This window comes from Anticarsia gemmatalis, chromosome 19 (assembly GCF_050436995.1).
Source record: "Anticarsia gemmatalis isolate Benzon Research Colony breed Stoneville strain chromosome 19, ilAntGemm2 primary, whole genome shotgun sequence".
Lineage (NCBI taxonomy): Eukaryota > Metazoa > Arthropoda > Insecta > Lepidoptera > Erebidae > Anticarsia > Anticarsia gemmatalis.
In genome coordinates, this window is record NC_134763.1 from 965,916 (window position 1) to 987,148 (window position 21,233).

General features: G+C 35.4%; 1 protein-coding gene across 1 annotated transcript in view; it reads right to left on the reverse strand.

The window, feature by feature from the left end:
• The window catches only part of LOC142981148 (homeobox protein Nkx-2.4-like), a 37,832-nt gene extending 21,178 nt beyond the window's left edge, over positions 1 to 16,654 (reverse strand). The window contains exons 1-2 of the mRNA XM_076126845.1: positions 16,351 to 16,654; positions 10,460 to 10,653 (exon numbers count right to left, since the gene is read on the reverse strand). Coding sequence (XP_075982960.1) covers positions 10,460 to 10,653; positions 16,351 to 16,577 — 421 coding nt within the window. The 5' untranslated portion in view covers positions 16,578 to 16,654. The remainder of the gene's footprint in view (positions 1 to 10,459; positions 10,654 to 16,350) is intronic.
• Between the last annotated feature and the right edge of the window lie 4,579 nt (positions 16,655 to 21,233).

Genomic DNA, 21,233 nt, shown 5'->3' on the forward strand with positions numbered 1-21,233 from the left:
TTTGATGGTAGAAATATCTCGCATTTGAAGGATGAAGGAATGAGTGTATATTTTTGGGACAGAATTAACTTTCTTCCTAGTTCAATAAATACTATTGCTACTTTATTTCTTACTTTTTGATCAAATCGTTTACAAAGTTTCATTTCGTATTTTAGACGTTTAGGTGTTAAAAAGACCACTACTAATACTACTTTTACTTTACTATTTAACCCCGGGTTTTAATTATTTTTATAAACTAGCTGCTGCCCGTGACTTCATCCGTGTAAATCAAAAATGCCAAAATCCGTTGAGTTTTTTAGCGTGATGGAGTAACAAACATCCAAACTTTCGCATTTACTATTAGCATAAAATTATAAATCACTAAAGATTTTGGAAGCTCATGTGACAAAACAGTAGCTTAAGTAATATTCAAGTGTTTAACCATCTTCACATTACCCAAATATTGGATTGTTATTTTAAGAATAATATCGAAATAGTAACCGGATCTTATAGATTGACCTTTTAAATGAAGCAACTGATCATCGCCATGTTGTTTATTTGTTTTCTATGTTTATGTTCGCGTTGCCTTCGACTGTCAAGTAGGTTCGATGCTTGTTTCGTGTTAAGCAAAACTATGTATGTCAATGTGACTAATTAGTGTGGATAAATAATTGTTACATGGGATTTGATAATTTTAACTGTTTGCCGTTGCAGAAATTGATTGACGATGACTTGAAATGATGACATTTAAAGTCGTAGATCTATTTGGACAAACCTTGAAAGATTTATTTTTGAACAAGTACTTATAAGTCGAAAATAAAAATAACCAGTTATGTCCAAAGTCTACAGTCTTAAAACAGCGTACAGCGTACCCTTTAAACTAAAAATAATGAGCTTATACCAAATTACGACAAAACAGAAAAACGTTTTCAAAGCTTGTCAACTCAAAACCATTGTCTAACTAAACACGAAAGCGTTTAACAAAACAAACTTAATATGCTAATTAACTATTAGAAAAATATTTAACAAATGAATCACAAAATCATCATATTTGTTCAACCACTAGCGATCCAAGTTACCGTACATAATGAGTTCGGACGTGATCGGAGCACTTCGGTAATGTTCGGCTACCGTCGGCAAAGATCGGCTGAACTCGGCTCTGTGCGCCCGCGTCACCGTACTGTCAATATTTGCCCTCTACTAATGGATTTTGCGAAGGGTCCTGGCTGAATTTGAAAGTAAAATTTTATTCGTAACCTGTTTTTTACGTATAGTTTATTCGCGGTAAACGACAGTATACCTACCTAGTCGAAAAATACGAAACTTTATGTTTAGATTTTTAAGGACACTGAACTTTAGGGTTATAAGGACAGACATAGGACTAGTTGATGATAATATTAAATAAGTGTTAATAGAAATATTGTTCATTGAACTACGAGACAAGGTTTTATAATGAACAAGAAAAGTCGGAAGACACAAATTATTATGCTGATACTTTTCTATACTTCGACTTCATTTGGTACGGTTTTATCCGATGATAGGTAGTGTTATAAAGAAGCACAACGACCAAGACTAGATATTAAGTTTAGTTCTTAAGTGCTCTTCCAATCCTACTAAGGAAAAGTTTCCGCATCTCTCTTTGAATCCAACATGAATTAAATCTAATTTACATCATCAATTTACATCATCATACAAGTAATAATTTCCCACAATTACAGCAACACATCAAACCAAGATAATCCATGAACTGTCTCTAACAGTTCATAATAATCGCATTAAAATTCGTGCCGCGTCGCCCCCTCGAATGTTGCCAGCGTTGAATAAACTCCAGCAAATTGTGCGTGAATAAACATTGACAATAATACTCGCATTGTTGCAGACCCCGGCCGGGTGTGCTGTGAAAACACATGATCTTATCGAAGAGCGAGATGAAATGGTTGATAGTTTCTAGTGAACTGTTTTTCTTTGTTACGCTTGGTTTTCGCGGACGGTGGATGTGTGTATAAAATAGACGTGTTGTTATGCTTTTATTGACTAACTAATTATTATTGTCGGGTAATGATTACTTGTGTCCTAAGTTTTAACGTTTCTCAGTATAAAGGAAAATTTGTTGAGATTGTGACTGTGAACTGAGCCTATTGGAGAATATGCTCAGTTCACAGTCACAATCTCCTTTATAGTACAAGTTACTTTACAGGTTCATACATTATCTGATATTTAATTCTACCTACCTAGTTTAGAATCATTACCATATTGAGAGCTAAAAGAAGATTTCTGATAGCGAAAGCAACTAGTAATTCATACATAACATCAAAACTGCCAAATCCAAAACCTTCAATTATCATTTGAACGTCCGCCGCTGGACATCAAAACGGAACTGCCACCTTTTCTAAACGTAAACAAACCAACAAAGATGGCGGGAAATGAAATAGCAAACATTTCCGCGGCTATTTCAGTGTTGCCACACTAAGGAAGATAAACGGCGGTCTGCCGGTGACGCGGCCACTCGCTCGCATTAGACGCGCCTGCTCGAAAACTAAGTGTGTCACACACTCATTTTTTCCCCGCGGCAATTTTAATTTACCACTGACCGTGGGTACGTTTGATGTGTCGCAACACTTGAAAAATGTTATCGGCTGGCTTTAAATTGTACGAGGGTTTTTTTATTGCAAGCGTTGATTGCTTCGAATGAAAAAAATAATCTAGGTTGTATCAACTTTGTAAAAGGTATCTCTAATACCGCTTAATTAAACTAAATATTATATTTACTTGTATAAAGTCGTTTTTGCCTTTAAATTGCTGAACTATTAAAACGTTCTTTCAAAAGAAGGCTTTATAATATTGATTAAACCTAGGCATCTACTATCTACGTAACGATATAAAAGATGCCAACATTGACAAAGCCTATGTCGTAAATAAGGAAAACCACTACAAAAATATAACATCTTATATACCAATCACAAAAGGAAATACAAATAAGAAATCTATTTTAGAGTGTGCTTACAATCCGCTCTTTCTAAATATCACAGTTTTTGTCAGATTTTTCTTGTCATAACATACCGGCAGTATTATTGTATAATAATGACTTTACACTTAAGCGTTCACTGAACAAGCAAGTTTACTGTATTCATATGACATTTGAAAACCTTTCACACACCTAGAACACAAGTATCGAACACCAATTACCATATTCATTACCATACACTAAAATAATTTTCTCCTGACTCGACTAAAGCCTTCGAATGCATCGACATCGCGTTATTTGCGGACGTGAGGCCTAGTGTTTACTCAGTCAAGTCTCTAGTGGTGGGCAAATATGGGCCCGATCAAATGGAATTGCTTATTTTGTCTGTCTACAGAGGCTCCCTAGTACAACAGGTATGGACGTCGGGCGTGCCTCAGGGCTCGCTCCTTGGACCACCTTATTTTTTTCTCTCAAATAATTCGGTGGGCATTCAAGTTTATTTTTTGTACGTTGGACATCTCGTTTACCGTTTTAATCCGTGCTCGAAGATACTTGTATGTGCGGAAGCGTGATGTCAAATTGTTAAATTATTTGTAAAATTTCGTTCAAAGAGTTGTTGGTTTTGTTTCGATTGTATTTAAACTATTGAGAGTTATTAAGACCGTTGCATTTGCTTTTGTATGATGTCACAAAAGATAATGCGATTATTCTTTTATTTAAGGATTAAAGTGACACAGCTGATCTTTTGGGACAAAACTACCGTTTGCGTCAGAAAAGTACCGCTACTTTTATCTTATAAGTCTATCATGTCATAATTGTACAAACAACATATTTATAATTTTATGTATAAAAACGAATTAACCAAATATGTTGATGAGCGCAAAACTTAAGAATGGCTCAATCAAGACTTATTTTTTTTTTTGTAAAATTTCCTTTAAACCACGGGAAGGGTTTTTAGGTAGAGACAAAACATAAAATGCAAAGAAAATTCGTGAGCGAAGCTGCGTGGGTCAGCTAGTTATAACTAAATATAAAGGTAATAATGGACGCCAAAATAAACCGCAACAATATAACGTGAAATATATCGCGGTATGTCTTTTTCAGTTTTAGCCACAAACCATTGTACGTAGTAATAATTACTATTTATGAATAAACTAGTTAGCAGAATGAACAAATATATTTAGTTCTGACTAGATCCCGTACATTCTAGGAATAGGAGGAGAATATTTCCCGCGCAATCTCAATAGGTCTCCATCTTTGTTCTGTATTGTCTACGGCCCACGCATCGTATTGATTGTTTTCAACCAGTCACTCACCTCGTAAGCTTTATGTATATCATTCAGTATTCATTAATGTTACTATTTTTTTAATATACTGGAATATATTTACTTGAAGGTACGATTTTTTTGGTTGGAAATATAATAAAGGGAACTAAGACATTTTATAACAAGTAAATACAGATTATTGTTATGTGTGCTATTTATAACTTTATAACAGTCGGATCATTATATTATTTGCTTAATTGTACTACTACTAAGCAATCTCTTATCTCAGCTTGGTGAACAATTGAAATGGAAGTAGTTTTTTTTTTCTTACTTAAGGCAATACGACGCTATACCGTTACGTAGTCTTATTAATTGTATCCGTAATTCTTGACAATTTTGATTTAATACTTATTATTGATCTTTTCAGTCTAATCATTACATAAAAAATTTAATTTATCTATTCTCTAAAGTCAATCTAAAACTCCCAGCATTATATTTCATCAAACAAATCAACGTATTAAAATTCGATCCGTCTCAATACCACAAACAAGTCTATTTATACTTTCTCTAACTACTGGGTTTTCTTGGGAGTTTAGATTAAATTACCGATTGTCTTTGGTCGCTCTGCATTGTCTACTTCAATGTTTGAGGGGGGTTTTGCGACCACTGCATCGGTTGAGATATTAAAATTAGTTTTAAGGACTTTAGCCGACCGATTACTTTACAGATGAAATTCCAGGCATGTAAAACTAAGGTTTAATTATATTTATCACAATTTATTTATGTAACCTTTTAAGTATTCCATGAGAACATGACGTATTAAAACTTGTACCAATTTATACCTAAAAACATGATTATTATATCTGCTTTATTATATCTGCTAATAATATAAACAAATAAAATAAATTTAACCCATCAATGTTCCACTGCTGGGCAAGGGTTTTCTCCCGTAATGTGAAAATTTTACTTGGGTGGATGTGTTTATTTATTTTTACGCAAAAATTACAGAATAGATTTAGATAGTTATTTGACGTTGTCTTATCTCGAAAAGAAGGCGTGATTTTATGATTCTATATAATTTGGCGTACAGATAGACTATACCATGTACCTAATAACACATCTGCGAATTATTTAGCGTAAATCTTTGCAAACGAAGTCACTAGTAGAGACTAGTATAAAACATATTTAGCCGCCATTACCTTGAAGTAATATTTACACACAACATAGTATATAATACGACCATGAACACAACATTCAAGGATAATAAATGAATGTAACATGTCGGCACTGACACCGATCAATTTATGTCTGTCTTATAACCAATCACTTCAATCAGTTTATTTAAGACAATACATTGTTTGTTTGCACTATTTTCAGAAGCATATAACAATTGATGTGGTAAAAATCTATACTAATATTATAAAGCTGAAGAGTTTGTTTGTTTGTTTGTTTGAACGCGCTAATCTCAGGAACTACTGGTCCGATTTGAAAAATTCAGTGTTAGATAGCCCATTTATCGAGGAAGGCTATAGGCTATATATCATCAGGTTACGACCAATAGGAGCAGAGTGCCAGTAAAATGTTACAAAAACGGGGAAAATTGTGACCCAGTCTCTCTTATGTGACGCAAGCGAAGTTGCACGGTTCAACTATTAGTCATAAATATATCTCTGCCTAGGTCTTTTGACTAATAACGGTGATGGATAAGGTTATTATGGTTTCAACCACATAGTAAAACTTTTGGCGATTGAAAAGAGTGGACGTGAGTTTCTTCCTAGCTCTTCTCATAAGGCTCTACCCCCTTTCCGAGTGGTAGATTCAGTAATTGTAACGACTATCATAAGTATCCCCGGACATAGCTAGCGTGGTGGACTCAAGGCCTAACTCTTTCTCCCCATCCCGCACTTGGCCAGCGTGGTATACTCAAAACCCTATTCTTCCCTTGTTTGGAAGGAGAGGAGACCCTTGCCCAGCAGTGGGACATTGGTAAAAATAAGTTTTGCGTATCAAAAAACTTGTCATTCACACAAATAGTATTAATAATGTACGTCTTTCATCTAAATAAACAAAACAAATAGCCCTTCCATACTTCATCTTCCGTTAAAAAGACTACCGTAGTACATTTTCAAATTCTAAGAAAACGATTAAAATAAAATAAGCACCAATATTATAATCTACATAACCGTATACAAACATGGCGGACAAACTTTGTAAACTAATACGGAATCCCGGGAAACGGCCTAGTTCACCGAATGCGTAGGCATAGACAAATATCTTGTCTATGTACAACTCTATGCACCTGCGTCAGTACCGCTCCCGGTGGTAGTAATAGGTACTAATACCATAGAGTATTTTAAAGATGAGGTTGTGTATAATACGGTAGGCCTTTGTTGGTAATTAGCATAAAATTAATTTGAGGTTAGCGTTGGTAAATATTTTGAAGTATTATGAAAGAACTGTTTGAACTTTGCGGAGAGTATTATTGTTTACGTAAATGATTATTGACTTTAAACAAAATTACTATAGTACAAAAATATGAAATCTTTATCACACGGTTATTGCTTAATTTGCTTGATAATGATAATAAGACACAAAAATGGAAGCTCTAGAAAGACATACACACTACAGATCATATTATTATCGACGATGTCTTGTAAAAAGGTCTGGTGCTTAGTACTCGTAACCGGCGGTTCTGTATGACAAGATGTGAATGATGCAAGGAAAGTTTGTAAGGATCGTACCAAGTGGCGTTCTTTGGTCTCTACCTACCCCTATGGCGTGATATTTGGTATGCACCTATGTAACACCAAAATAATCATATTAAGAATCGCATTTGACGCGACGGCGATTCCATTGTTAATTAATTTCAGTTTTAAATCCAACAGCTATCTCCAAAGAACATTTTAAAATCATCAAATTTATTTGTCATATGTAACGCAAACTTCAAACCGGCTAAACAGTCTTACATCACGTACAAATTAACACCTTCAAATTAGCCGTCATTCGTCATTAAGTAAACGAATAATTTACCCGGTCTGTCGCCTCTGTGCCGGTTGTCTATGGCTAAGATGGTGGCTTGGTAGCTCGGCACGTTTGTTTTTTTGTTACCGACAGCTAATGGAGTTTGTTTTGAGGGATGTTTCGTGTTCGCAATCTGAGACACTCGGATATTATGGGTAAAGATCTGATTTTGATTTTATTGTAATTTTGAGACTCTTGGAGTATCGGAGTCTCTTCAAACAGAATGATGGTTTTGTTTGAATATAACGGGATATTCTTAATGCTTCTTTAGTATTTCGATTCTTACAGCGAGATTTTGTCCATTAATCTATACTAATATTATAAAGCTGAAGAGTGTGTTTGTTTGAATACGCTAATCTCAGGAACTACTTTTGCGAATTGAAAAATTATTTTACTGTTGGATAGCCTATTTATTGAGGAAGGCTATATAACATCACGCTACGACCAATAGAAGCAGAGTGCCAGTTAATAATGTTACTAAAACGGGGGAAAATATGACCCTTTCTTTTTTATGTGACGCAAGCGAAGCTGCGCGAGTCAGCTAGTTGATTACAACGCATCAAAACTGCAGTACACGAAAGTAAGGTTGTTTCAATCAAAAAGTTGCGGTATTTCTATTCTGCAAAGCTATATCAACGCGATAAAGCCAACCCGAAAGTTTGTATAAATTAAATCTACGAAATGCTTCTTGAATTTGTAATATTCTCTGCAATCTGTTTTCCATCTATTCCATTGATTATATTGACAAACTCTAGTCTTAAAACTATAGCACAAACAAGATAATAAATCCTTTAAAAACAAAACTTCACGCATAGATGCGTTCTAAACGTTTAATTTTCAATACTACCCGCCCTAAAATTAAGAAAATAATTCCCTAACGTAACAGATACTCTACCTACCACATCGTAACACCTTTACACTATAGGGGCATATCAGATCGCTTAACCAATAAATTCCGAATTAGCAGTACTAAAGGAAGGCTCGGGTTACATCAAATTGGTGTTTGTTACCCGACGCCTCCACGTGCGCGCGGTGAACGCGACGCGCATGCGCGGGCCGCCATCTTGTGCCGCCATTGTAACCGATTTACACGCTTATTGTATTTTTAAGATTGTCCTACTAAAATTATTAATGTCAAAGTTTTTATTCCTTTCAAGAAAAACCTACAGGATGGATTTTAATTTTAGACTGATAGCTTATAATCTATTATCACAAGGGATACTTTATGCTCTGGGAAATCTTTTCACGCGGGCAGAAGCTAGTGATGCATTATGTGACTTAAATGGATTTACAAGTAGTAGAAGTAACAATTATAAACCTACTATAATTTTGTTATGTTAGGCGCAAATTTGCAAAAGTATAAAGTAGTGGACTTGACTACTGCATGAAAGCAAAAAGGAAAGGAAAACTTGAACGGTTTTAGGAAGTAAAAGTAATTTTGTTTAGTGGTTTCTTCAAGATATTTATTTTATACGTATAGAATAAAATGACGGAATAATGTAACCACAATTTCATCTTGAGTACCTACTATTAAGTACATAGTCATCGTGTTGACTTAACTAGCAAATATTTGCTTCGATTGCAATTTAAAATCTATCCGGATATTCCATGAGTAGAGAATATACGTCTTTATATTATTATTCACTTTTATGTGTGGTTCCTCATAACCGTACAACTATACCTTACTTTAGCTTTTCGGCTTTCGGTTTTGTCCCACATTTAAATATTACCATTATTTTCCATGACAAAATGTATCTATCTACTACAAAATAATAATAATAATATCTCAACATCGTAGTTATATGTAGGTAAGTGTAATTATTTATGTTAAAATAATAATAAAACAAGATAAAGATATTTATGTAAAGACATAAAGAAGTTTGTAAGGATCGTACCGATTGGTGTTCTCTGGTTTCTACGTACCCCTACGGGAAGGTATCATTTTATGTATCTACTAGCTGACCCGGCAAACGTTGTTTTGCCATGTAAATAAAAAAATATATATTGTCACTTAGGGGTATGAAAAATAGATGTTGGCCGATTCTCAGAACTACTCATTATGCTCCGAAATTTTCATGAGAATCGGTCAAGCCGTTTCGGAGGAGAATTGCAACGAAAACAGTGACGCGAGAATTTTACGTTTTATATTTTTTCTTTTTTTTTGTGAATCTAAACCATTCTCAGAACCCCTTGAACACACACAAAAAATTTCATCAAAATCGGTCCAGTCGTTTAAGAGAAGTTCAGTGACATACACACTTACAGAAGAATTATATACTTAGGTATATAAAGATGTAAAATATGTGCATTGAAAACGATGCCAGTATAACGAATAAAATTAATTCGTGACACAAAAACTAAGTACCTATATATTCTACATACGACCTAATTTGTTGTACGCGCTGCAAACGTAAAAAATATTGTTCACGAATACTATTTATTAAGTTTTTCGTTATTTTGAGCCCTTTTCAGTGTTTACGGTTAACGAATATTGAAACGTTTCAAATGGCTACAGTTTCATTAACAAACTGGCGATTACAGGGGTAAAATGTTAGTTGCGCTATGATTTTAAATACGAATATTTGAATGCTTCGCCTACCCGTATAGATCGAGTATAGATATTGAATAAGACACTCAACATAAGTATAAATTAGTTTTACGAATCTGAAATTAAAACCAAAATAAATGCGTCTCTCTTTTAAAGAAAAAAAAGATATCCGTCTTTCCCAATACGTATCATAAAACCATAACACTACTCTCCTTTTACATGGATCTTTTTATATGAAGAGATTATTTTATAAATAAAATCATCATTTGTCGCCTATTAGAATAATATAGAACATTATAGTATGATCGATGTGTTTTTTCTACACAAAAAAGCTCGTTATTTGGATACCTCACGAGCTCACTGAAAGAAACCTATGTAATGAACGGTGTACTCATTTGTGATTCCTGAAGCCAAAGAGATTTTATTACAAGTTCATACATACCTACCTACTATAAACAATGCGAAAAGACTTTGTCCCCGACCTAATATTTCACCTATTTTTAAAATCAGCAATCGAATTGATATCTGAAACCTAGTGATACCGCAAATCAAAATAATGATAAGAAACAGCTTCCGACGGCCGTCAAGTCCGTAAGAATTACAAAGTAAAATGCATATTCGCGTTAATTCCCGTTAAAATAAACATGAAAAAGTAAGTGTTAAATAATCTCGCCGACTCACTGGCAAACCTGGGGTCGTTGGATGCAGGGTACCAGCCCGCGCCCCTCATGTCTCCGTAGTGCGGCAGGTCGGCGGGGGCGCAGCCGTAGCCCTGGACCGGAGCCCCGCCGTACAGCGGGACGGCGTAAGGATTCGCCGCCATCCCGCAAGACGGACCCAATGGGGAATTAATACTGCTGCCTGATGAATTCGATCTGAAACAAGGATGAAGAGTTAGATGGAAGAAGTATTGTCTATTCCCGCCGGTTATAAATACAAGAGAGATAATAGTACTAAAAACAGATTATTGTTTTCTTTGCTCGTTTCACACTAAAAATAAGAGGAGATTGCTTGATTTCGCGACATAATGAAAACGCCAATACTTAGAGATAAATGATATGTTAGATACATAACAATATTGTACATGTTGCATGATTTTTCCTGATATATAGTTCTGTGCCTCAGATGTTTATGTATATAATATTATTTCCTAACATTCGTTTACTAACCCTCTTAATTGACTAGATATTTATCAACAAAAATTCATAACTTGATTTTTTAAAGCATGATATGCAAAAAGCATTTCCCTTCCGGTTGCAAATTATCAGCAGCTTAAACGTTTTAAAATAAATTTGACCCAATTCTGCCACACACAGTTCCATAAACCGTTATCCGAAGAGGCGCCAACACCTAACTTTCAAACAATACCCGGCTTATCTGCCTAATCCCTATTTACACAATTTAATCTCCCTATCTCTGCACCACTGCCTCGAAAAAACATTTTACCACCGATATTAAACCTTATTTTCAACATATTAAAGTGTCTAACGCTTATGTTAATCTGTAAATATATCTTTGTCTATGGTACACCCCCAATGCTGCCATTACGATGTTTGGTTTGACAAATTGAGTTCTGACAGGGCGGGAAATGATGGCGCGAACCGTTTTAGTTGGTAGCGCGTTAATTGGAGTAATTTTAATTTGATTTTAAGATTGTTATCTTTCAATTTGACGTGCGTTGGATATTAATTGGTTTTACGGTAATCAAATTACAATATAAGACTAATCGAAATAGACCGCCGAAAGCAGCAATATTTTTTTTCAAGTAACGATGATATCCGCCTTTCACCACGTAGTATAATTTAACCCAAACATTCTAACATTTTATAAATATCTGAAGAAAAACTTGCTATTCTTATAAATTCCTAATATTTTTAGCAAGGAACAAAATATTGTTATTGACAATCCTTTTATAAAACATCTCAATCACGTGTATTGGCTCTACACTTCTATAAAACAACGGCAGTAAAGAACATCAGATTAGGTCTGAAATACAGATATACGGAATCAGGAAAACATAACAAAATTCAAAATGGCATTGGGTGAATTCTTCGGCAGATTAGGTAATTATAATTAGGTCTCTGACGAATAGCGACACATTACGAACACCTAGCGTTAAAAGCCATAATATAGAACCTTAACAATAATAATAACAGCGATTTCCCATCACTATCAACCATAATCAGCCGAGTAGCTATCAATAAATCCTTACTAAAAACCTAATCTTAGGTCACATAAAATATTCCGTAAGAAGGTTTTTTTAGGTATTTTTTAATGTCTAATGCTCACTAGTAGAAACGACTGTAGAAAATCACGCTACTACACAAACGAGAAGAGACTTATACCTTACAATAGTAGAAGAAAATCTATGAAAGATGATGATATAACGAAAATTTATCATAAATTACGATAAGCATCACGTTCGTTTTTAAACAACCACTTTCCCACCGAACTTTCCAAGCCATGTAAAATAACATAATGGCCGCATGTTTGTCGTGTAAACCCGTATTTATCTACCAATGGCGGAAAAACTACGTAGGTGTGAACACGCACTTATCTGTACAGAGTAAACATACATCTTGCAATGTTTAGTTTAAAAAAGAAGCTAAATTTTACGCTTGAATAACTAACAAATTATACAATCATTTGTTTTTGTTGATTTTTATTTGGAATGCGGTCAATTTTTGTTGCGACTATGTTGGTAGCATAACGTATAATGTATAATAACGTAAATACGTATAATTAACGCGAACACGCATTTTACCTTAAAATGCCTAACGTCACAGTGCAACCTGCGCCGAAACGTTAGGCATTTTTAGGTAAAATACGTGTTCGCGTTAATTCCCGTATTCTATTATACATTAGATAAACATGCAACGCGAGAAAAGTTAGGAGAGCATAAAGTATGTTTAATATATTTGTTGAGGACATGCAAAGTCCCCAACCCGCACTTGGCCAGCGTGATGGACTCAAGGCCTTACCCCTCCCCCTTGTTTGGGAGGTGACCATTGCCCCGGGACAGTAACGGGTTAAAGTAGATGGTAGCACTGGACGTTGCAGAGTCTAGTTTCTTAAAAAAACAAGATTTGCTAACTAAACACAATAAAGAAAACTTTTCAAGAAAAGCAACATTGTTACCCCAGAATTCTGAGGCAAATCGTTGCTGTATTTTTTAAACATCCTTAACAATTATTATTTCATCCAAATTACACAAAACCTAAATTAAACAAAACTTGACGAGCTAATTTAATTAAGTAAGTATACGGTTTTATTATTGCAATGCAAATCTTTCGTGCAGTTTACTCGAAAAAGCTTCGAATAGTACTTAACTATTTTATGGGGAACAGACTGGCCGTCGCGACGGATGGCTGTTTTTTATGAGAAGAGAAAAATTAGCACAACATTTTAAGAAGTTTCGAACATAAAACATTTGTCTTTTAAGATTATTTCCTAAAAATATGTCTAAAGCTTTTCATATGATAATTGCAATCAATGTAGATACAGAGAAAAGCGGTCTAACTATTTTCTTACTCTCACAGCATAGACTACAAATTTTATTCTTTTATTTATCGGTTTATCGGGAAAAAACGGAAGAACGATATTGCCATGTAAAAATGCAGTCTAGTGACTATTTCGTTAACTCTTTCTTTAACAGATCTTTTTTTCAATACATACTCTACATTAAATTTAATAAACAAGTCATCTTATTTTATTCTACTAAGCCACGTCAAAGGCCCACGGGCGGCTTGAACAACTTTGATATCAGGTTGACCACTAATCATACGATAAGAAGAAGAATTATTATTCTACTGCCACACGAAATGATTCATGTAAGATTATTTACAAAGATCTTTTTTTTAAGTTTTCACGAATTTCGGACTCCTTTTGTTTAGTGCTTGGCCTAGTGTTAACATAGAAGTTGCTTATAGGTGTTTACTGTTTATTTAATCTTAGGCGCCGATAGCCAGATGCGCCCACCGGTTGATTAACGATCAATGGGTTTAGCAACCCTTGGCGCGGTCATTCTATAGATGGGTGACCGCATAGTGGTATCTGAACTGGGCGTCTCCGTGCTTCGGAGGGCACGTAAAAAGACGGTTCCGATTGTTGTCAATTAAGATAACAGTCGATAAGCCACGTCAAAGGCCTTCGGGCGGCTTGAACAACTTTGATAATAGGTTGACCACTAACTATACGAAACGAAGATTAAATTTTAATTTAACCACTATCTTATTTAGGTACAAAACCCAAAGAGATATTTTCCGTGCCAAGTCCTTGACAGAATAATATTGCATTAAAGAAAATACATTTTACAAAATCTTCAAAGTATGGGCCAATTTAGAACAGAGAAAAATAAATAATGTATTCAGGCCTTTTAACTAGCTCTCACTCAATGGGATTCACTAAAGCTTTTGACACTTATCCAAGTTAAAGTTTAAGCTAACTATCTACAATCAGACATATGCTATTATTATATTCTTATTTCACCATTGAAAACAATGATAATAAAAAATAGTTAGCTAGTTATTTTTATTGATTCTAGCATTCATTTTTATAAACTAAAATAAATTTCTAAATCTCGCAATTTACACTACAGTATCCAAGCATAACCATTGATATTTTTTATCCCGCCAAAACCACAACTTGACATTGATTCCGACGCATAAAAAAGTTTCTTTTATTTCTGGTTTTAAAAAACTTACGTCATGTTGTCAACAGTCTATGATGTCAAATATTAAAATGAATTTTAATTTACATTTAGAAAAAACAGTCAATATTGTAATATAAGCAATTAATGAATAAATTATAATGAGTGACGCACTGTTTTTCACAGACTGGCTGTCTTGTTTTGAGAATAATAAAAATATGAAATAAGGCTCATAGCGCTGTTTCTTTACGTCATTATTTATGAGATAAATATTATCTATTTAAAACTTTTTTTTCCTGCGCTTTATGACAAACTAAAGAGTGACATAAGACTTTTGTATATATTTTTGAATTTTGTGTTTATTCGCATTTTTTGTACCGACCTGAAAGTTGAACAAGGCTTTCAGAAACTTTATTTAGTTATCTATTTTACTGCTATTATCTAATTATAAACGGTTACTCTAGATTATGAACAAAAATCTAAGATTAATGTGCTGTGCTTGAATCGAAAATATTATTTCCTGTATTTTTATTTTTAAAAATCATCATCATCATTGATATAAATTCGTTTTTAAATAAAGTTCCATTATTTATTGTAGGCACTTAATTCTTATAAACACACATTTGGTCCTGATCCCGATATTTTAACATATTTGTGTAACAGTAAAAATAAGTTATGCTGAACACTGAAAAATGTAGAGTCAGGACAATATACACTTTACATATCACTTTACTATCGTAAAGAAGCTTTAAAAGGGACGCGTTTTTCTTTGTTATCCAGATGTTTTTCTTTTGTTAGATATTGTATTTTCTCAGTATTTAACACGAACGAAAACTGCTTTTAGATTATGAGTAGGTACTTTAGTACCGCGTAACCGGATTAAGTTTTATTGGTCAAATATTTCTGTAAATAATTAATAATTATAAATAACTATTATTAGAATAAGTAAGTATTTCAGTGTGTGTACTTATATTTAATGAATTTTAATGTTAATTTCAACACTTACAAGTGAGCGTCGCGTCGGCACAATTAATTGTAAGATCCCGTAGTCGTTTATTTAGATTTCGATTACTTAAACTATTTTTGATTTTGCAAATAAGTATGTATGTCTCCGTTTCGATCAAAATTATTTTTTTAAAATTTAAATGCAAAAGCTTTGAACAAAAGATATGTTTAGAACACAATGCCATGTTTGGTCTTGAAGTTTTTCAAATGATTTCCTTCTCATATTCATCAGAAGATGAGATGATTTATAAATTGTTATTGTGTCACTCGATATTATATTAGGCCTAAATGAAAATTATTTTAAAGTAAGTACTTATATAAAAGGTAGTTATTTTTATTGTATCTGTAGCTGTAGGATAGTTTAGTTTGCTTAAGTTAATTTGTTTTAATTGTCTTGAAAATTTTAAAAATATTGGTAAAATATTTTTTTTAAATTTTGACCGAGTGTTTGACACTGTCAACTACTTCCGGCGAGAGGTATTGTTGATGATGTTTGTGAAACACTAGAGGTAATGAGCCGCGGGCACTATGTTCACAGTGATACCTACATATAGTACTGGTCTTCCACCGGCATGACTGAGTACCGCGGCGCGAGCGTGACGGAGCCGGGCTCGGGGCCCAGGGCTCAGGGGCTCAGGGGCTCAAGAGCTCAGGGGCTAGCGAGACTCCACTATCATTCGTACCGCGGAGAGCGCGCATCGTTACAGAACCTACAGCACATGGTGGCACATGGTCGACGGCACACACGGCACACTCCGCCACTTGACCGCTAATCACAACATACCTGCACAAACAAACGTCACAGAACTATATCCTTCGACTACGAACGACGCTCAAGCACTCTCCTCGGGACCTTCGCCACTCGAAAAATCAGCGGGTGGAGGGCGGCACCCCCCCTCCCGGCGATCGATCCACGCACCTGTACGGCGACGGCGGGTTGTTCGCCAACTCCAGCTTGCGGTACTCCTCTATCGGAGACAGGATATCCGTCACTGAGAACGGCGTGGAGTGCTGGAGCTGCAGCTGGGACAGGTTCTGCTGCAGCAGCGCCGACTTGGGCGACAGGCTCATCGCCAGCTCGGCAGCGCTCAGCTCCGGCAGCGCCTCCGCCGGACACGGCGAGTAGTCGCCGCCCTCCGCGGACATCCGACCGGCCGACACTCGACGCCACTCGACGGCTCAGCCTCTAGTGGCTCTCGGGGCGAGAGTGGCGGCCGGAGCCCCCGGCGCGGGTTACGCCACTCGAAGGGCCCCGCCCCGCGGCCCGGCCTCGGTCCTATTGCGCGGGCCGGAGGCTGCCATTGGCGCGCCGTGGGGCGGCGGCGGGCGGCGGGAGGCTGGGGCAGGCCGGCGCAGCGCCGGTGCAGGGGGGGCGCGGCCGCGTGCAGCGCGCTCGCGGCCCGCCAGTGCCCGCGCCCGCTCATCACTCACGTGTCACACCCGCCTCGCCAGCCGCCGCACTCGCTATGTACTCGCATTGTTTATGTTGCACAGTACCACTGTTACACTGTTACACTGTACCGCCGTACCGCTGCTGCACGGTACCTCGTAGCTCGGTAGATACTGTGCACTGTCGCCTGTGTGATCGTCTCTGTATCTGTCAGTGCGTCTCTCTTGCATACTTGTATTAGATGTAAGTACGTATAGGTATTTAATATGGACGCTCTCTGTTATATTGGAAGTGCAATCTGTGTGCAATTAATCTTGTGTAACGATATAACTACCTAAGTGATTCATTCTATGTTCATTATTGTGTACCTTTTACAATTAAACGCTAATGTGATATAGGTAACTTATCTACGTATTAAGTATTATAAGCAATGTGTTTGTGCTACTTACTTAATTAGGCATCTACTTTTGTATCGAACTGAACTTTACAATGAACTAATACTTAGAACTTTAATTGAACTTATGGAACCGTGTAAAATTCGTCATATATAAAACTACGGATGACTTCATCGCGGCTAAAGCTTTATCATGTCGTCTATTCATGATTGAAGTGTCACTAACGATTGAAATTATTAATATACCTTACTACTGCGTACTTTAAATAAGTTATAAATACGCATACAAAAATGACTTATGTCGTTGTATTGCATGTAACACACAGATACTATGATATCAAAAAGATAACTTTCCTTATTTGGACATTGGAATCAGAAAGCTGATTAGATACCTACTTAGAGTTATGTGATCAATCAGGCATGTCTTTTGAGCTTAGGTACTTAAGTACCGACCTACCTGCCTCTGTGAAAAATCGACTTAAGATTGTTGTGTTTAAATAACTATGTTGAGTAGTTACGGTATCCAACATTATACCAGGGTTAATGTGCAAATAATAAGTGTAAATTAGTATATAAGTTAAGGCCGTTTCACCAGTTCTGGAGTTAAATATGGTTAGATACTAGATAGGCTTGCTATTTTTTTTATTGTGTACAAAAATATGTTTTTGCCATTTTATAAAGAGTAGCTGATTTGATTGGTAGTCAACCACTTGCCCTATTGACACTATATTTGACAAATAACTGAGTAGTACAGGTACCTATCTATTTTAGTCTCAACTAGGTATTTAGGTGATGCAATACTATTGTTTTTTTATTTATTAGATTTCTTCGGATATATTTTGTAATATGTAGAACTTAAAATGTATTAAGCAGTTATATATAAGGAACCAAATACCGAAAACCGATTTTAAGTGTTTGTGAGATGAACGTTAGATGTCTGATAGAAAATAAATAGCTATTATTTTTTTGCTGATATCTACCTATTAATAAAATAAAATCCAAAATTATGCGCGTACCTACATACATTTCAGTAATTCATTTCGATTTATGTAAATAAGTAATTAACACTTTAACAGGCTTCTAATATTCGAACACTGTTGATAAAATTTGAATAGGTACGTTTGTAAATAATGTGAAATCTTCATACCTAGGGACTACTAAGTAGATAGGTAATGGATTCGATGGCATGGACGTCATGTCATAGCTACGGAGGCCTTGAAACCAAAATAACCTTAATAACTATCTACAGTAGATCTATATCTTCTTTCTTATGAACTTTTTTATAGAAACGACAATTTTTCTCCATTATTTTGCATCACTTGCTGATTTTATATGTGGAGAACTAAGTAATACTAAGTATGTGTAGGTATGCCTTAATGGGTATAATTATTATAATAAAGTTATAAGCTAATGCAGATATTCCACGTCGTAATTTTAAAATAAGTAGATACTTAATTAAGCTGCGATACAAGCGCGGTAACCGCACTGCGGTCGTGGTGATCGTTGCTAGTTTTATGTCCCTGCTAATACGAGAAACACATAGTTTTAGGTATGTAATATGAAAGGTTCCTTTCTACGCTAAAATAGAATAAGTAATTAGTGTCTAAATGTTAGTAGGTATGTTTTGCAATTGTGGTCGTGTGTTACTGCCGGAAGTATAGGTATTCTTGCCAATATAAGAACTTAAATATTAATATAGTACAAGCTAACCCACTAAACTTCGTACCGCCTGAGATACAGTAAGTAGATTCTTTAATTTTGATTCATTCATTTTTTTGTTTTTCTCTCCGTAAGAATCATGCTCGTTCTTCAAGGAATATCATAAAAAACTAATAATCGTAATCGATTCAGTAGTATTTGCATGAAAGAGTAACAAACATCCATACATACTCACAAACTTTCGGATTTATAACATGAATCGGATATTCCATTATCTACTTGTGTGTACATAAATCTAGGTGTCTGTAATGTTACATTATTCTTAAACTTGTTTATTATTGTTATGAATAAAAATTTTCCAAATATGAGTGTTGTGTTTTCATTTTAATTTAAAATTCAGTTCCCAGGACATATTTCAGACGGTCCTCTAGTTGTCAAGTCACGCCCTTTTCCTGAAAGAATGCCGTCGGCGCTGATGGTGAATTAAATTGACTTTCTTTCAGAATTTCTGCCCGTAGACACTTGCTGAAAATAGAGGGTTTTGAAGGGGGCTCACCCCGTCTGCCAAGCAATTATTTTTAAAAACTGACAACAGACAACTCTCGCACTAAGAATTGTTCGTGTGTCGCGGGGACTTTTACAAAGATACAAACGACGGACACAAGTACAAGCAGACCCGAAATAATTATTTGTTTACCGTACAATTAATTGTCCCGTGTGGGAATCGAACCCACGACCTCCCGACACAATGGTAGCGCCGTGGTGACCTAAACCACTGCGCCACAGTCAAATGGGTAATTTATAACTTTTTCTGGGTGCCTGATATCAAAACCATGTAACAACCAAACGATCCTTTAACAAATAAGTAATATGAGTTACTAGATATAGAAATATGATTGACCGTGTCAACAGATTAGTTTTCTTTAGATTTCTAATTAACTTTATTATTTGAATATTATTTATGTTTTGTGTTTTTTTTTTCCTTTCAACACTGTACACAGTAAATCATTATTTTGACATTGTTATTAATCATTATTATGAGTCATTAATATGGAAATATTGACATTTAAAAAGAGCAAGCCGTAAGTTTCTTGCCGTTTCTTCTCACGAGCAACAGCTTTTCCGAAACGGTGGTAGATATTTTTTTTTTTGACCATTTCAAATACTTGTTAAAGTTTATGAAATAAAGCATAATATTTGTCTTTGAGTTGACTTGGATTCCTACATAGATTACCTATAGGTAGGTACATTATACGAGTCTAAACACAGCATGCTGAAGGTACCTACGCGACCGAATTTCGACATAATTATGCCTGCAATGCTATTTAAATTACTGACGACACATTACAACGCAGCAGTGATAGCCGAGTGGTTTAAGTTGTGCCTCCCACGCCAGAGGTCGAGGGTTCGTACCCGAGGCAACACACAAGTGACGTTTCGAAATTATGTGTGTATTAGAAATTGTTATCACGGTATAACGATGAAAAAAAACATCGTGATGAAACATTGCATGTCAATTTTTTTTAATATCTACATTTCATGCAGGCATGCAATGTAAGTACCCAACCCGCACTTGGCCAGCGTGGTTATTCAAGGTCTAACCCCTCTCTTACTCCACCCCCAAAATATAACCATAAAACATTATACCGAAGTTACGTTGCATTATAACGTTGCTTCGGTCGCGGCGAATTCACCTTTTCTGGACATCTTCATGAAATTAAGAGCTGTCTGTAATGTAAATAATTATTTAAATAACACGGACTCCAAGTAAAATACGCATTTTTCAGGATATCTCATAAACTGCACGTTTAATCTGGAAGCATTACCTTTCAATCACTAAGAGAAATATCGAAATTGAAAACAGTTAAAACTTATGAGGAATAAAGCAAAAAAGGTTATAAAACATCGAATTGAGGACGCCCTCCTTTTTTGAAGTCAGCTAAAAAATGTATGCGCATTCGGCCAAGAATAATCTGGGCGAAACAAGTAACCGAGCATTCACATTACAATCTGTTTTAAAATCACGCACTCAATAAAAATATAACATTGATATCAATCACACAAAATCTAATGTGATAATATATTTACTAATCTTTCCTAAACCAACTGCATTGCGTAATTAATGGACGGCCCCCTACGCATTTCCAAAATATATTGCAGCGACACCTGTTAGCTAAATACGTAAATGTTAATTTACGATTACAGTGCCACCTAGTGATGAGTAGTATAACTAGTAAGTATTTCACCATCTTCGTATTCTAAGCTTGCTGTAAGTATTAGTTTACGTCAGCAGATGGCACTACAACTCTTATTTTGTAATAAGATTTTTTATAACTTGAACATTATATCAAGAATATTA